The 15979-nt window shown below is 43.1% G+C and overlaps 1 protein-coding gene across 1 annotated transcript in view; it reads right to left on the minus strand.

Annotated features, from left to right (window-relative positions):
• SLC35B1 (solute carrier family 35 member B1) overlaps positions 1 to 8963 on the minus strand; it is a 28451-nt gene extending 19488 nt beyond the window's left edge. Inside the window, exon 1 of the mRNA XM_072111263.1 lies at positions 8899 to 8963. Coding sequence (XP_071967364.1) covers positions 8899 to 8948 — 50 coding nt within the window. The 5' untranslated portion in view covers positions 8949 to 8963. The remainder of the gene's footprint in view (positions 1 to 8898) is intronic.
• Between the last annotated feature and the right edge of the window lie 7016 nt (positions 8964 to 15979).

A 15979-nucleotide genomic window follows, 5' to 3' on the forward strand; every position in this document is an offset into this window, starting at 1 on the left:
GAAAGGTCCCATGATGGGATTTTCTGTATATAATTTGGTCTCAGTCTGGATGTGGCTTTCACAAACCTGCTGATCCATCTGTTATCGGCCAAGGGATGATCAAAGAAAGCGCTTAAAGCTGAAATCTGGACTTTGAGGGTACTGGTCTTCAATCCTTTGTCAAATCCGGACTGCAGGAAGTCTAGGATCTGAGAAATATTCGGAGATGTTTGGTTAGGTTGACTTGAACCACAAAATGACATAAACTTTTTCCATATTTTATTATAAATAGCAAAGGTGACTGGTTTACGACTTGCTTTCATGGTGGTTATTACCTTGTCTGAAAGACCTCTGGACCTTAGTAATGACCTTTCAGGATCCAGGCCGAGAGACTGAGAGACCGTGGGTTTGGGTGATAGATGGGACCTTGGGATAGGAGATCTTCTCTGACAGGCAGAAGTATCGGTTCCGCTAGGGCCATTTCTTTTAGGGCTGGGAACCAGTTCTTTTTTGGCCAGTATGGCACTATTAGGATTACAGTAGCCTTGTCTGCCCGAATCTTTTGTATGACTCTGGAAATCACTGGAATAGGAGGAAAGGCATACATAAGAGGAGCGTCCCAAACCTGATTGAATGCGTCCATCTGAAGGCCTAACCCGGTGCTGTCCAGCGAGTAGAAATTTTTTACTCTGGAATTGGTCTTGGTAGCAAATAAATCTATCGTCGGATGACCCCAAACCTTGGTTATTTCTTGGAATACATTGTCGTTCAGACACCACTCGTTTTGATCTAGGTGATTCCGGCTCAGGAAATCCGCCACCTTGTTGTCTTCTCCTCTTAGATGGATCGCTTTCAACGAGAGGACATATTTTTCTGCCCAGCAAAAAATCTTTTCCGATAACTCCAGGAGATCTTTGCTCCTTGTGCCCCCTTGATGCTTCAAGCCACTGTTGTTATATTGTCTGAATAGACTTTCACATGATGTCCTCTGAGTTCTGAGGCACTGTTTTTCAAGGTCTCCCATACCGCTCTTAGTTCTCGGTAATTCGAGGACCGATTTTGAATGGAGACAGTCCACCGACCCTGAAGAAGTTTGTCTCCTAGATTTGCACCCCAACCTGACCGACTGGCATCTGTTTGGATTACTTTGATTGGCCATGGATGCCAAGGTATTCCTTTCATTAAATGTGACATTTCTGTCCACCAATTCAGGAACATTTTGACTCTTGGAGGTAGTTGGATACTCTGGTCTAGATGGTGGGAGTTCTTGTCCCAAACCTCTAAAATCCAGCACTGGAATCTTCGAGTATGACTTTGACTCCATTGAACAGATTGTATGCAAGCCGTCATCTGCCCCAACATTCTCATGGCTTCTCTTATTGTGCAACAGTCTTGTTGTTGGAAGTGGTGTATCTTCTGAATGAGTCTGTCCCTTTTTTCGGGAGGAAGAAATGACATCTGTAAGGATGTGCTTAGAAGTGTGCCTAGGAATATTGTGTTTTTGCTGGGTGTCAGTTTTGATTTCTCCCAGTTTATGCACCAGCCTAGTTGTTGTAGGGTAGTAATCGTCAGATTCCTGTGCTGTATAAGTTCCTGTTCTGTCTGACCAATTATCAGTAGGTCGTCCAGGTATGGAATCACCGCCACTTTCTTGGATCTCAAAAATGCCACTACTTCTATCATGATTTTTGAAAAGGTCCTTGGGGCAGACGAGATCCCGAACGGGAGAGCTTTGTACTGAAAACAAGCTGTGTTTCCCTCCGGAGTGACTACTGCAAATCTGAGGAATTTCTGAGATGGTGGATAGATTGGTACATGGTAGTATGCGTCTTTTAGGTCGATGGTACATAAGAACGCATTTGGCGGAATTAATGGGGTGGCTGAGCATATAGTTTCCATCTTGAACCTCCTGTAAAGAATATGCTTGTTCAGATTTTTGAGATTGAAGATTAGACGGAATGTTCCATTTGGCTTTGTTATGAGAAATAAAGGAGAGTAATGACCTTTCCCCTGTGATTGTCTGGGTACTGGAGATATCACATCCATGGTCTTCAGCTTCAGAACCTCCTGCCATAAGCTGGTGGTTAGTGATTGCGACGGCTGCTTTGTTATTATGAAGTTGTTGGGAGGAAGAGAAGTCAGTTCTAACTTGTAACCGTCTAGTAGAATCCCTAAGACCCATGGGTTTCAGGTTATTTGGGTCCAATGGTGACGGAAATGGAGCAGTCTTCCTCCCACTCTGGCGTCATTGTTTCCTAAAGTTAGATGTTGAGTTACTGGAGCTGAGTAGGAATCCTCTTCCTCTTCCACCTTTGGGATAACTCCATCTACCTTGTTTGCCTTTACCTCTGTACGGAAACTTCTTCTCTTTTGGGTCACGAAAGGATTGTTTCCTTTGACCTGTTCTCGTTTCAGGAAACCCTTTTTTACGATCCGCCGCTCTCTCCAGAATGGCGTCTAATTCTGCCCCAAATACATATTCACCCTGGAAGGGAAGACTACATAGTTTGGCTTTTGATCTGCAATCGCCACTCCACTGTCTTAACCAAATGGCACGTCTTACTGAATTTGACAAGGCACTTTCTTTTGCGCTGAATCTTACTCCCTCTGCCGAGGCATCCGCAATAAAGGCTGTAGCAGACTTTAACATAGGAATAGTATCCAGCAGCATCTCCCTTGAGTTGCCAGTTTTTATGTGATGCTCTAATTCAGATAGCCAGAAAAAGAGAGTACGGGAAACAGAAGTCGTAGCTATATTCATCTTTAAATTAAGCATGGCGGCTTCCCATGCTTTTTTCAATAAACTATCAGCTTTTCTATCCATCGGGTCTTTAAGCTGAATGGCGTCTTCAAATGGAAGATCAGTCTTCTTCGTGATTTTAGTCACCTGGACATCTACTTTGGGTGTAGCATTCCAGTTCTTTACTTCCTCTTCATCAAATATCAGACGATTTTTGAAATCTTTAGAAACAGAAATTCTATTTTCAGGCTCTCTCCATTCCTCCAATATCAATTCCTTAAGTGTATTGTTTATTGGAAACACTCTTTTCTTTTTCGCTTTAAGTATGCCAAATAGTTCATCCTGTACAGATTTTGCCTCCTCAATGTCTTCAATTTTTAACGTATCTCTGACTGCTTTAAGTAATGCATCAAGATTTTCTGATGCGAATAGGTATTTCGACTCCATCTTAGTAGCCGCTATAGACTGAGAAACATCCATGTCTAAGGAAAAGGATGTACTAGCTTCCTCTGATTCAGCTTCAGACTCAGAATAGGACTCCATAACCCTGGGTCTCTTAGGTGGTACTATTTGGGGAATAATGGAAGCCACAGAAGCCGCCACAGATGTCTGGACTTCTCCCTTAATGAATGATCTCATCTCCTCCATAAAGGAGTATTTCTCTTCTTAGAATAGACTGTCTAAACATTCTTTGCATACAGGTTTCTTGTAGTTACTTAAGAGCTTATTGAAACACATATTACATCTGCGTGATTGTGCCTTCTTTTTCTCTAGCTCTTTTGTTTTCTCCTTCTCTTTAGATTCCTACCAAAAAGAAGGAGAACAAAACCAGGTTTTGTAGACAGGCTATATGTAATGTGGAATTAAGAAATCCCAAACATACTAGACACCCCGAAACCACTCACAGGAGCTATAGGCGGGGGGTCTGATACAATGATGTCCATTGCTGAGGACTCGGAGCTGCCAATTGTAATCTATGCATAAACATAACAAACGTTAGAATGTGCAATTACATAGCCGCAATACCATATAGATATATATGTGCTCACAATGGCTGACCTTATTAGCGTACATAAACGTGAAGGCTCAGCTAGAAATCCAGGCACCAGATCTATATTCTAAAAAGACAATGATTCTCCATTAATTTTATCTGAAGGAAAGCATACTCAATTCTTAAGGTAATGTACCTGTTCCACGTAGCGTGCAAGGCTGATGGCGACAGAAGCATAGACCTCAGATCAACGTGAGAGCCGCTTGATATTTCAAACATACTCACGCCGGCTTCTCGTGTTCGCGATACGTCACTTCCGGTGCGACACTCTTTGGCCGGAAGTCGCCATCTTGGAACACCCGGAAGTGTTCCATTACACCTGCACGTGCCCAGGTGATGTTGGCTTCGCGGAGCCGTCAACAGAGCCGGTCGAAGGTCCCCTTCCAGGCAGGGGAAGGATGCGCTATGCACCGCTCGCGGCCCGGGACCAGGTAGGATGTAGGGACATGTCCCGCACCTATACTCCCCCCTGACTGTCCCCCTGGAGGAGACGGGGAGAGCTCTCTCCACTCCCTGCCCTGTGTAGGGACAGGAAGACACTGGTATGTGAGTGCAAGGGGGGGGAATTTAACCTCTCTGCTTCCTGTCCCTACAGAGGTCAAGGGGTCAACCTCCAGGTGGGCCGTCATGGGGGACGATATGGAAAATGGCGATTGGTTCAACTAATAATGGGCCCCTTAGAAGCCTTGTGCTCCAAGTTGCCGCCCAAACAGCCTTTTGGGTCTGTCTTAATGGGTTCTTAATGGGTCTGTTCTTTGGGTCTGTTCTGTGAATGGAATGGGGTTGCCCATGCAAAAATACTGATATTCTGAAACCAGCAAAGCAGAAACCTTTACTATATTAGGAAGGCACATAGAGACTGGAGCCCATGATAGCATAGTGGAGCTGTGCGTCAAATCCAATGAATATGTTTTGATGAGAATGAAATGTATGTACATGATAGAAGTAGAGTAAACATAACGAAGGTGGGTTTTTCTACAGTATTAGTGATCCTCAATCCCACCTCTTATCTTGTATAACAGAGATGCCCTCCTCTGGTCAACATCCGTGACTACAATCTCTGCCCACCCTAGAGCAGCGCCACTGGATTAAAATAATACCATATTAATCTACGAGGCTCCTAGATACATTGCCTCGACCAATTTTCATTCCGTTGTATTTAAACAGCTAGCTATGTGCCGCCAGAAGATAAACCTGGTGATTTCATGGAAGGCACAATTATGGAGCCGTCTAATTGAAACTGTAATGCAAATCCTGAGAAAGCGGGATCATGCAGATATCATTTCACAGACAGGAGAATTGATTTGAGCCTTTGTGGGTTGCAGGGATAAATCACACACCACAGGGGGAAAGCGGAGACAAAAGCGCTGACGCGGCTGCTGTGCGCAGGGGGGCACGTTGATGGCAAGATGAACAAATATAATTAAGTATAATTATAGGAGGCAGGGAATTTGTTCATGTGATGCCATAGATAACAGACACATGGAGGATAGAAATAGAAAAGAGGATAAGACGAGATGAAAGGCTGTGTGAAATAATGGCTGCATGTAATGCTGTAGTAGACAAATCCATCCCTTATATCCCATCTATGATCCATCTACTGTAGCTAACTGGAGCACCATAATTTTTTCCCTGGAGGAGCTGATAAGGGTGATGCATGGGGTAACTTCTTTCAGCCCATTTAAGTATATGGGCCTAACCTGCAGTACCAGGCACAGCAACATTGGCAAGTGTATTTGTATTGGCACTCTAGAAATGGCATAAATGTTAAATCCTAGAAACCTACAAAAATAAAGTGCTCCACCTAGGCCAGCTGCGGGATGCAAAGAGGCAAAAAAGTCCTTTCCGTTGTTTTCATTCGTAGAACTGGTGGATGATAAGATTGTGGTATTTTATGTGCATAGCACCCTCCCAAAACCCAAAAACAGAGAGAAGTTTAGATCATCCGAAGGGACACTTGCAGTGTCAGAGTACTGGCACAGTTCGTAAGGACAACTGTCACAGTCACGGAGGGTACTAGGGAATACCGGGAGTAGAGTGTCTTTGGGAAGAGACTGTGGACCCTCTGGACCACTGTGGGACATGAGGATGGTACTAGCCGACACCCAGGACCGGAGTCTAAGTGGCACCTGGTCTTCACCAGAGCCCGCCGCAAAACGGGATGGTCTTGCTGTGGCGGGCTGTCATCAGGTCGTTCCACGGGTGGGACTAGGCCCGCGGCCACAGTCCGAGCCTGGGGGTGACAGCAGGAGTACGGCTTGGAAGCAGAAGCTGGCACACGACATGGGCAGACAAGAACGGACTGGCCCACGGAGGAGAGCTGGTGGCTTGGAGGTGTCTGGGAACGCTGGGAACACAGGAGCCACCAGAAGCGCCAGGAACGCTGGAGACACACAGAAGCGTATCTCACACCAGGTCAGGAACAGCTTAGGGAAGCTTGGTACGGAAACCATGGAAGTTCCTTTAGGCACCGAAGATAGGGCTTTCACTAGGGAGGTGCCGGATTAACCAGCGCCAATCAGGAGGACACTGGCCCTTTAAGGCTAAGAGAGCCAGCAAGGGGCTAATCGAGAGGCAGGAGCGTTGGAGGGTTGAGTCTAGGCCAGGGGGTTGCCACGCTGCATGAAAGGGCACGGGTGTACCTGCGATCCGACTGAGGTTTGCAGGTGCGGCCCTGACATGCGGAATCCCCCTCCTGCCCTGATATCTGTTCCTGAGAGCATCAGCTCTCTGGAACTGACCAGTGACATCAGCTTCAGGAGACTTAGGCAGCTTTAAAGGGTGTCCAATGAGTGCTCCAGTTTATTTACATGTTTTTTCATTTGGATTTTTCAAACAAAGTAGCCCATAAAAAACTTTCCAGGAACAGATGATGCATTAGTTTTGGAGAAGGATTCTGCAAGTGGATCTGTTTTATATTTGTGCATGTAGAATAAGAAGTCTGGGTGGCACTACTGAGTAAACGTTGAATATACTGAATGCTGGTCTCAATATTTCATTGTAGTCTCTGTGAGGGATTCCCAGCACTTGACATGTAGGTCATGGATTGAGGAACGTAAATAGGAGCGCTGTGGTGCTCTAGATTCCTAGCGTGAAGACATCCAAATGTAGATAAATGTTGACTCCTTCCAATGCAAATTTATTTGTGCATACTCACAAAAAAACAAGATATGTTCGTTACAAAGCCGAGGGCAGGGGAGGACGCAGGGACTCACAACATGAAAAAACATGCTGTTTCGCACACTCGGCGCTTCATCTGGCTTGTCTGTTCACTCACATGAAAAACAATGTGGGCATTTAAACCCGCTAACCACGCCCCCTATGCCAGAAAAGTGGATCCTATTGGTGCTTCCACTAATTAGTGAACTCCCAACAGGTGTATGGGAAGTGCCTGAAAATTCATTAGTAATGTATGCCCAACAAGTCAAATGCACTCACCGGTAACATGAGTGTGCTGTCGTCCGCCCTCATCCGACTATCATCACTTAGGGATGGGGCGTGCTGCGCACGGCCATCCCCAACATGGATCTGTTTTATATATCATCCATATGGTATTGTCAGGACAGAATGGGAAATAGTCATCCCTAGCACAAAACCCACCAAACTATGCCTGCCTACTTGACAACTGTACTAAATGATGGCCCTCAACAGGGCGATGTTCCATACAGTCGGTAAAGTACAGGGGAGGGAGTACTACAAAAAAGAACAAGGTCAGTATCAGGATTCAAACTCAAATAAGAAGAATACATCAAAATCTGAATGAGAAGTATAAAAAATAGTCGGCAATAGCCAAATGGTCCAAACAGAGATCAGTCCGGCAGCATACAAATCAAAGCCAGGATCCAGGAAACTGTGACATAAATTAGTCTGGTCTACGTAGGAATTCCTTTTGCTAGCATGAGACATGACATCCCTGTGGTGATGCTTATATTGGGGCAACCACAGGATTGGATAAAATACAGTCTAATATGTTAGTCACCTACAAATTATATTGTTAGAGTTTTCTAATACTAAAATATGACGCTACAATATCATTGATTTCATTGGTCCGTTTTAGGAATGTTTTGTGGCAGATATTTAGGGAACCACAGGTCTAGGAGTCTTCTACAAAGCGTTTCTCCACATCAGTGGAGACCTACAATTCCAAACTTTTTCAGTGTCATCTTCTCCCATGTATAAGAGACACATCTAAAGATCATTTTAATGTAATCATTGTAACCTCTCAGGGCAATTTGGGAGACTAAACCATCCACAGGTCTTTATGGAAAGCCTATTAGGTTTTATCTTTGTACCAGCTAAAAAAAAGCCAAACTTAGCTTTGTCCGAAGCTCCCGGCACCTGTGCAGTCACAGAATGAAACTGCGTATAGGGGACCCTCTTTTCCTTAAAAATATACACACATTTGTACACTCACACAGGTTTATAGTCACTCCCATTTGTACAATCACACACACATATACATATATATACACATACTGTTCTGTACTCAGACAAACAGAATGATACACTCTTACACACAAATATACATTCCCGCACACAAATTATACACTAATATAAACATTATTAGTATTAACACATCATATTATGCTGTACAATGTGTAGAATAAATGTATACAATAATATACATTCTCCATTCTTTAGTGTGGCAGGTCAGGTGGCCGGGCCCCTGATACTGTGAGCCCCATAGCAGCTGCTACCCCTGTAGTTACGCCCCTGGCTGCATACTAGATCCCGTCATCACTGTGCATGTCCCGTGGTTACGGAGGTTGCACAGTGAAGCCCAGATGTACCACTCCGGCTTCATGGTAATACTGTGCAGATGTGGGAAGCACCACAGATCTGTCCAATGTGCCTAATCGCAAGGTAAGTATAAAGGTTTTTTTCATTATTGTGGCCATTGAGAGAACCATAACTCTAAAACATCAGTCCATAAGGACCTGTAGTTATCTTAGTGTCCCAAATTGCTGTGCCAGGTCCTCTTTAAAAGGAAATGGAAAACATTCTGTAACTTATTACTAGTATAAGCAAAGCATTTATAGAGCTACACCACATCACGGGAACTTCAGAAACTCCACTTAGAAATGCATTTTATGAATATTTTCCAAAATACCATAAGCTAACCACCCACCTGTCATCACGAATGGTTGGATCTTCAAAATCTATATCTTTGCCCTCCATTCTGTCTAAAATATGTTTGCCGTGTTGAACAGGAAGTCCACATCCACCTCCTGGGAACAGACCATCATCCGTTATATCATAATTATAGGGATTCTTTATACTCCAAATTAACTGATTATACGCCAGCAAACTTTAAGGAAACGCATGTAGTCATGACTGAAAGGTAAATAGTGTTTGTGGGTAGCAGAGCAGATTTGGCACCATCCATGGAATACAGGACAGAATCCACAATGTAACTCTTGAGTAAGTTTCTCTGGCAAGTGTTGTTCCTGTTTACAGAGGTCTCCAGATGATCCTGCCAACCAGATAATAGCAAACAGCAAGTGTGGGGATGAAATGGAAATCTCTGCACACACAAACTGGTGCTAGAGGCGTCTGTGTCACTGTGCTGAGCAAAGGGAACATAATGGGAACCATTAAAGGGGTTTTCCAGTTTATATTGTTTTATATAAATGGGCAGAAGTGAGTGGCCAAAAAAGGACCCTGTAACAACTACTCTGTGCCTTACAATTTCCTGCATCGCACCTTTTCCTTCTCTGTTTACTTGGCCTGGTCACCACTGTAGCCAGTCACAGGCCTCCTCACAACCTTGCGGTCACAGGCCATTGTCACCATTGTGGCCTGTGGTTTGTTGCAAAAGGGACACTTAACTCTTAAACAAAGGATTGTTCCAGCAGGTTATAATTCAACATAATTCCATTTTTTAATTAATAGTTTCATCCGAATACACATTTTAATTTAAAAAAATTGCCAGAATCTACATCAATTATATAATTTGCACAGTCCAATCGTTGAGATCAAATAGACCAGCTGTCTCCAACAAAGGCCAAAAACTTAAACTTGAAACAAAAACCCCCCCTATTATGTAATCAACTAGCAACACAGCCGCGTCATGCTGTGTATGCGATGGCAGCGACGTGCCTCTGCCCGCACTGCCCAGAACCTGAGCAGAGATGAAGTCGTAGCCGTGGAGTGAAGAGGAACGCTGGAGGTGTTTATTATTTTTTATGGGGGAGCACTGCTGGGGACATTTCAGTAAAAAGTCCAAAGACAAGGGGACATTATAGATGTTTGGGGTTGCTATAGAGAAAGGGTTATTATAATCCCCTTTTTCTTGTTATCAAGACATAAAAAGAGGGCTACAGGGACACTATAGATGGGGGCTGCAGGAAAGGGGTTATTTTAGACCAAGGGCTGCTGGAAATGGGACATTATATGGAAGATAATGTGTATGGGACAGATATGGAATATTTGTGGAATATTTTTGGGTCCCACCAATTTTTTACCTGAAATATACAATATAGACTGGATATGTGTACTTTTGGAGTCATTTTGTGTTATCCTTGATATACATGTCATATACAGTGCCTACAAGTAGTATTCAACCCCCTGCAGATTTAGCAGGTTTGATAAGAAGCAAATAAGTTAGATCCTTCAAACTTCAAAGAGCAGGATTTATAAACAGATGCATAAATCTTACAAACCAAAAAGTTATGTTGCTCAGTTAAATTTTAATAAATTTTAAACATAAAAGTGTGGGTCAATTATTATTCAACCCCTCAAACCGCCAGAATTCTGTTTGGTTCCCCTAAAGTATTAAGAAGTAGTTCAGGCACAAAGAACAATGAGCTTCACATGTTTGGATTAATTATCTGTTTTTCCAGCATTTTCTGACTATTTAAGACCCTCCTCAAACTTGTGAACAGCACTCATACATGGTCAACATGGGAAAGACAAAGGAGCACTCCAAGGCCATTAGAGACAAGATCGTCGAGGGTCACACGGCTGGCAAAGGGTACAAAACCCTTTCCAAGGAGTTGGGCTTACCTGTCTCCACTGTTGGGAGCATCATCCGGAAGTGGAAGGCTTATGGAACTACTGTTAGCCTTCCATGACCTGGACAGCCTTTGAAAGTTTCCTCCCGTGCCGAGGCCAGGCTTGTCCGAAGAGTCAAGGCTAACCCAAGGACAACAAGGAAGGAGCTCCGGGAAGATCTCATGGCAGTGGGGACATTGGTTTCAGTCAATACCATAAGTAACGTACTCCACCTCAATGGTCTCCGTTCCAGACGAGCACGTAAGGTACCTTTACTTTCAAAGCTTCATGTCAAGGCTCGTTTACAGTTTGCTCATGTTCACTTGGAGGACTCTGAGACAGACTGGTTCAAGGTTCTCTGGTCTGATGAGACCAAGTTCGAGATCTTTGGTGCCAACCACACATGTGACGTTTGGAGACTGGATGGCACTGCATACAACCCCAAGAATACCATCCCTACAGTCAAGCATGGTGGTGGCAGCTTCTCAGCCAAGGGGCCTGGCGATCTGGTCCGCATTTTGGCCAAGAACCTCCGCTCCTCCATCAAGGATCTTAAGATGCGTCGTCATTTCATCTTCCAACAAGACAACGACCCAAAGCACACAGCCAAGAAAACCAAGGCCTGAGGGAAAAAATCAAGGTGTTGCAGTGGCCTAGTCAGTCTCCTGACCTTAACCCAATTGAAAACTTGTGGAAGGAGCTCAAGATTAAAGTCCACATGAGACACCCAAAGAACCTAGATAACTTGGAGAAGATCTGCATGGAGGAGTGGGCCAAGATAACTCCAGAGACCTGTGCCGGCCTGATCAGGTCTTATAAAAGACGATTATTAGCTGTAATTGCAAACAAGGGTTATTCCACAAAATATTAAACCTAGGGGTTGAATAATAATTGACCCACACTTTTATGTTTTAAAATTTATTAAAATATAACTAAGCAACATACCTTTTTGGTTTGTAAGATTTATGCATCTGTTTATAAATCCTGCTCTTGTTTGAAGTTTGAAGGCTCTAACTTATTTGCTTCTTATCAAACTTGTTAAATTTGCAGGGGGTTGAATACAACTTGTAGGCACTGTATATATAATGATGCAATCTTTTTAAAATCAATTAAATGTTGCTTGTTTGGCTTCTGCAGCAGCAATGTTTAACACTATGACAGTTGTCACATAAAACTTTGATAAAATGTTTTGTTATAAAACACCAATCAATAATAATAAATTATGGCAAGTCTTGCACATCTATATTATTGCATAGTTAAAGGACACCTGTCATCAGGTCTCTGTCACTAGTCCTGTCACCTCTACCTGTTGGCGCAGCTCATAAGGATTCCATCCCAGCCTTTATCTAGTCAATTCCTACATTAATCATTATAAATCATATATCATCATAAATATCATATTTTCTTTATTATGTAAATGGGGCTGGTCACGTGGTAGAGGCAGAGATGTCACCCCTGCTACCCCTCCCCTCTCCTCCCACTGCTCATGTCTGTGTGTAATGTATAGTAAAGCATAGTACGTATAATAAAGTGTCTGTGCTTTATCTGCTGTCATGTTTTTTCTCTCCAATACACATGTGTGAGACACAGACATCAGCTACACAAGTACCTGACATGTTCTGCTACAACATGGCTGCCTGGAGCTGTTGTATCTCTCCTATACACACACAGGCTGCAGGGGGCGCCAGCACCAGGAAGCACATAGAGGAGCCATTACACCATTATATCTCACATCATTATACAGGCTGTCAGTCATGTGTATAGGAGGATCTCATACACACAGGCTGCAGGGGCGCCAGCACCAGGAAGCACATAGAGGAGCCATTACACCATTATACCTCACATCATTATACAGGCTGTCAGTCATGTGTGTAGGAGGATCTCATATATACACACACAGGCTGCAGGGGGCGCCAGCACCAGGAAGCACATGGAGGAGCCATTACACCATTATACCTCACACCATTATACAGGCTGTCAGTCATGTGTATAGGAGTATCTCATACACACAGGCTGCAGGGGGCGCCAGCACCAGGAAGCACATGGAGGAGCCATTACACCATTATACCTCACACCATTATACAGGCTGTCAGTCATGTGTATAGGAGGATCTCATACACACAGGCTGCAGGGGCCGCCAGCACCAGGAAGCACATGGAGGAGCCATTACACCATTATACCTCACACCATTATACAGGCTGTCAGTTATGTGTATAGGAGTATCTCATATACACACAGGCTGCAGGGGGCGACAGCACCAGGAAGCACATGGAGGAGCCATTACACCATTATACCTCACACCATTATACAGGCTGTCAGTCATGTGTATAGGAGTATCTCATACACACAGGCTGCAGGGGGCACCAGCACCAGGAAGTATAGAGAGGAGCCAGCACAAGGAGTATCACATCATTATACAGGCTGTCAGTCATGTGTATAGGATGATCTCATACACACAGGCTGCAGGGGGCGCCAGCACCAGGAAGCACATGGAGGAGCCATTACACCATTATGCCTCACACCATTATACAGGCTGTCAGTTAAGCACTGGAGGTGTGGCTGTGCCTCCTACTCATGAATAAGCTGGAAAGCTTGAATATGCTAATGACTCATTGGACATTTCACAGGTCATTTGCATACAGATTTAGGACCTCATTGCTTAAGTTTACAGGCATGTAAAGGGACAATGAAGGGATAGAGGCAATGCTCTCTAATGGCAGTTTATGTAATACTGTACTTGACGATCAGCAATATTTTGTCATGAACTTTCCCATTTCTCTGACTAGCTGTGGGCCATATCATAGCTCCTGCCTATGGTGACATCTGTGGTGGTTCCCCAGTGTCTTAAGTGTCTTACCTGAGGAGTATATCACAGGGAGTGTCTCGTCCTGTAGACTCTCTGGGTTTGCAGTGATGTTAAACTGTTCCAGTTCATGACCTTTTCAAACTTTAAGTCACAGTGTTCCAGGAGCTGCTCAGTGTCCCCTCCCTCCACACACAGGGATCACACTGACCTGACTGATAAAGGTCACATGACCCCTTCTATCTGACCCAATCTTTTTAACCTTGCATCTTTTAACCCCTTAAGGACTCATCCATTTTACAGCTTAAGGCTCAGCCCCATTTTTTGGATTCTGACTTGCGTCTCTTTATATGGTTATAACTTTTAAACTCTGTTACTTATCAAAGCGATTCTGAGAGTTTTTTTCCTCACATGTTGTACTTCATTTTAGTGGTAAATTTTGGCTGCTAAAAAAAAGAAAAAATAATGAATTTTTAAAAAAATTTGCCATTTTCGAAATTTGAAATCATCACGCTTTCAGGTAGATAGATTTACCACCTAAATAAGCTGCCGAATAACATTTCCCATGTGTCTACTTTACATTTTCATCATTTTTGAAATGTCTGGATAATTTATTTTGATGTCGTGCGGCTTACAAAAAGAATATCGATTTTCCGGATTTTCAGAATTGACTATTTTGGGGATAATTATGGTTTTGAATGAAATTTTAAATATTTAGCATTAAAACCACCCTATATAATCAGCCCATTTTCAAATCTGCACCCCTCAAACTATCAGAAACATCTTTTAGGAAGATTCTAAACCCCTTGAGATCTTCATAGTAATTACATCAAAATGGTCAAATTTTGTCGGTTATACCTTCATTTAGCCCTAAAATTTACACATTTCCAAAAAAAAAAAAGAGAAAACCCACCATACAATTTGTTCTACAATTTCTCCCAAGTGCAGAGACCCCCACATGTGGCTGTTACTTGTTTTATGGGCACACAGCGAGGCACAGAAGAGAAGGAGCACCCTGCAGCTGCCAGGAATTTAGTTTCTTCATTGGCCCCATTTGCAGGCTATAACATTTTCACTTTTTCACATTTTCTCGTTATTGGGGCCATGTGACGGCATTTTTTTTGCATGCTTTTTCCAGTGTTACCATTTTGGGGTTGGTATCTCCTATGGTTGAAAATTTATGAACTTTCTTTTGAGGGCAGGAGTAGAAAAGCATCAATTCTGTACTGGATTTTTTACTTCTTTTTTTTTGGTGTTCACCGTATAGCCCAATAATCATGTTATCTTTATTCTATGGGTTGATACGATTATGGGGATACCAGACTTAAATATTTTTTCTTATGTTTTACTAAATTTGCCAAATAAAACCCGAATGTGGGGAAAAATCTATCATTTTTGCATTGCTGTCTTCCAAGTGGCATAACATTGTTACTTTTTGGCTATGGAGCTGGTTGCTGGTTGTTGTTTTTTGCGGGACATGTTGTACTTTGCAACAGTATCATTCTGGAGTATGTATGTTGTGTTTGTGTATATGAGTATATATGCATTTTTTTGTAGGATTAAATAGGTAAAAATCATAATTTTTTTTTGGCGGGTTTTTAACATTTTTTTTTACTGCGTTCATTGTACGGGTTCAATAATTATTTAATTGTATTCTACGGGTTGTTACGGACGCGGTGATACAATATATGTAGAGAAACATCTTTTGGAAGGCTTGGCTTTGGGTGTCTTTGATCTCAAACTGAAGGAATACTTGTATGTGACCCATCCGGTCATGCCAGTCTTCCACTTCCTCCCCAAGGTTCATAAAGGTATTTCCCTCCTCCCTGTAGACCTATTGTCGCAGGTATAGGGAGCCTTGGGTAGAGACTCTTAGATGTTATGGGGCTTATGGACTTTTTTATTGATTTCTTACTTTATTTTTTATTGAAAAACATTCTTTTTTTTTTAACTTTTTTACTATTTCCACCATAGGACATTAACAAGCAATATTCTGCAATACTGATTACCTTCTACAAAGAGCAGCACAGAGCCGATGCTGTAACACAGCAAAATATAGGACATGTCCTATATTTCTCTGTGCATGGAGAAGGTGCTGTGAGACAACGTATGCTCACCGCGCAGTGGCCAGAGGCATCAATGGGGACTGATATCTGGCTGCAAATGGTGCGACCGGATATCTGTCCCCATTACATTTGTGTGAATGTACCCTTATACTTGCCTCCGGTTCAGTGCAGAACCTCTCGTAACTGCTGATGGTGGTTGTGACATCGACAACATGCACCAGCTACTGCCTATGCCCCGGTTACACTAGTGGGTTTTGATACAACGTTACTGCTGAGCACTGGCCAGAGGTAGGGACAAATGTAGGGGTCTTTTTCACATCACCTTTTAATAATAAAAAGCTATTGAC

Source organism: Engystomops pustulosus, chromosome 6, assembly GCF_040894005.1.
Source record: "Engystomops pustulosus chromosome 6, aEngPut4.maternal, whole genome shotgun sequence".
NCBI classification, from domain to species: Eukaryota; Metazoa; Chordata; class Amphibia; order Anura; family Leptodactylidae; genus Engystomops; species Engystomops pustulosus.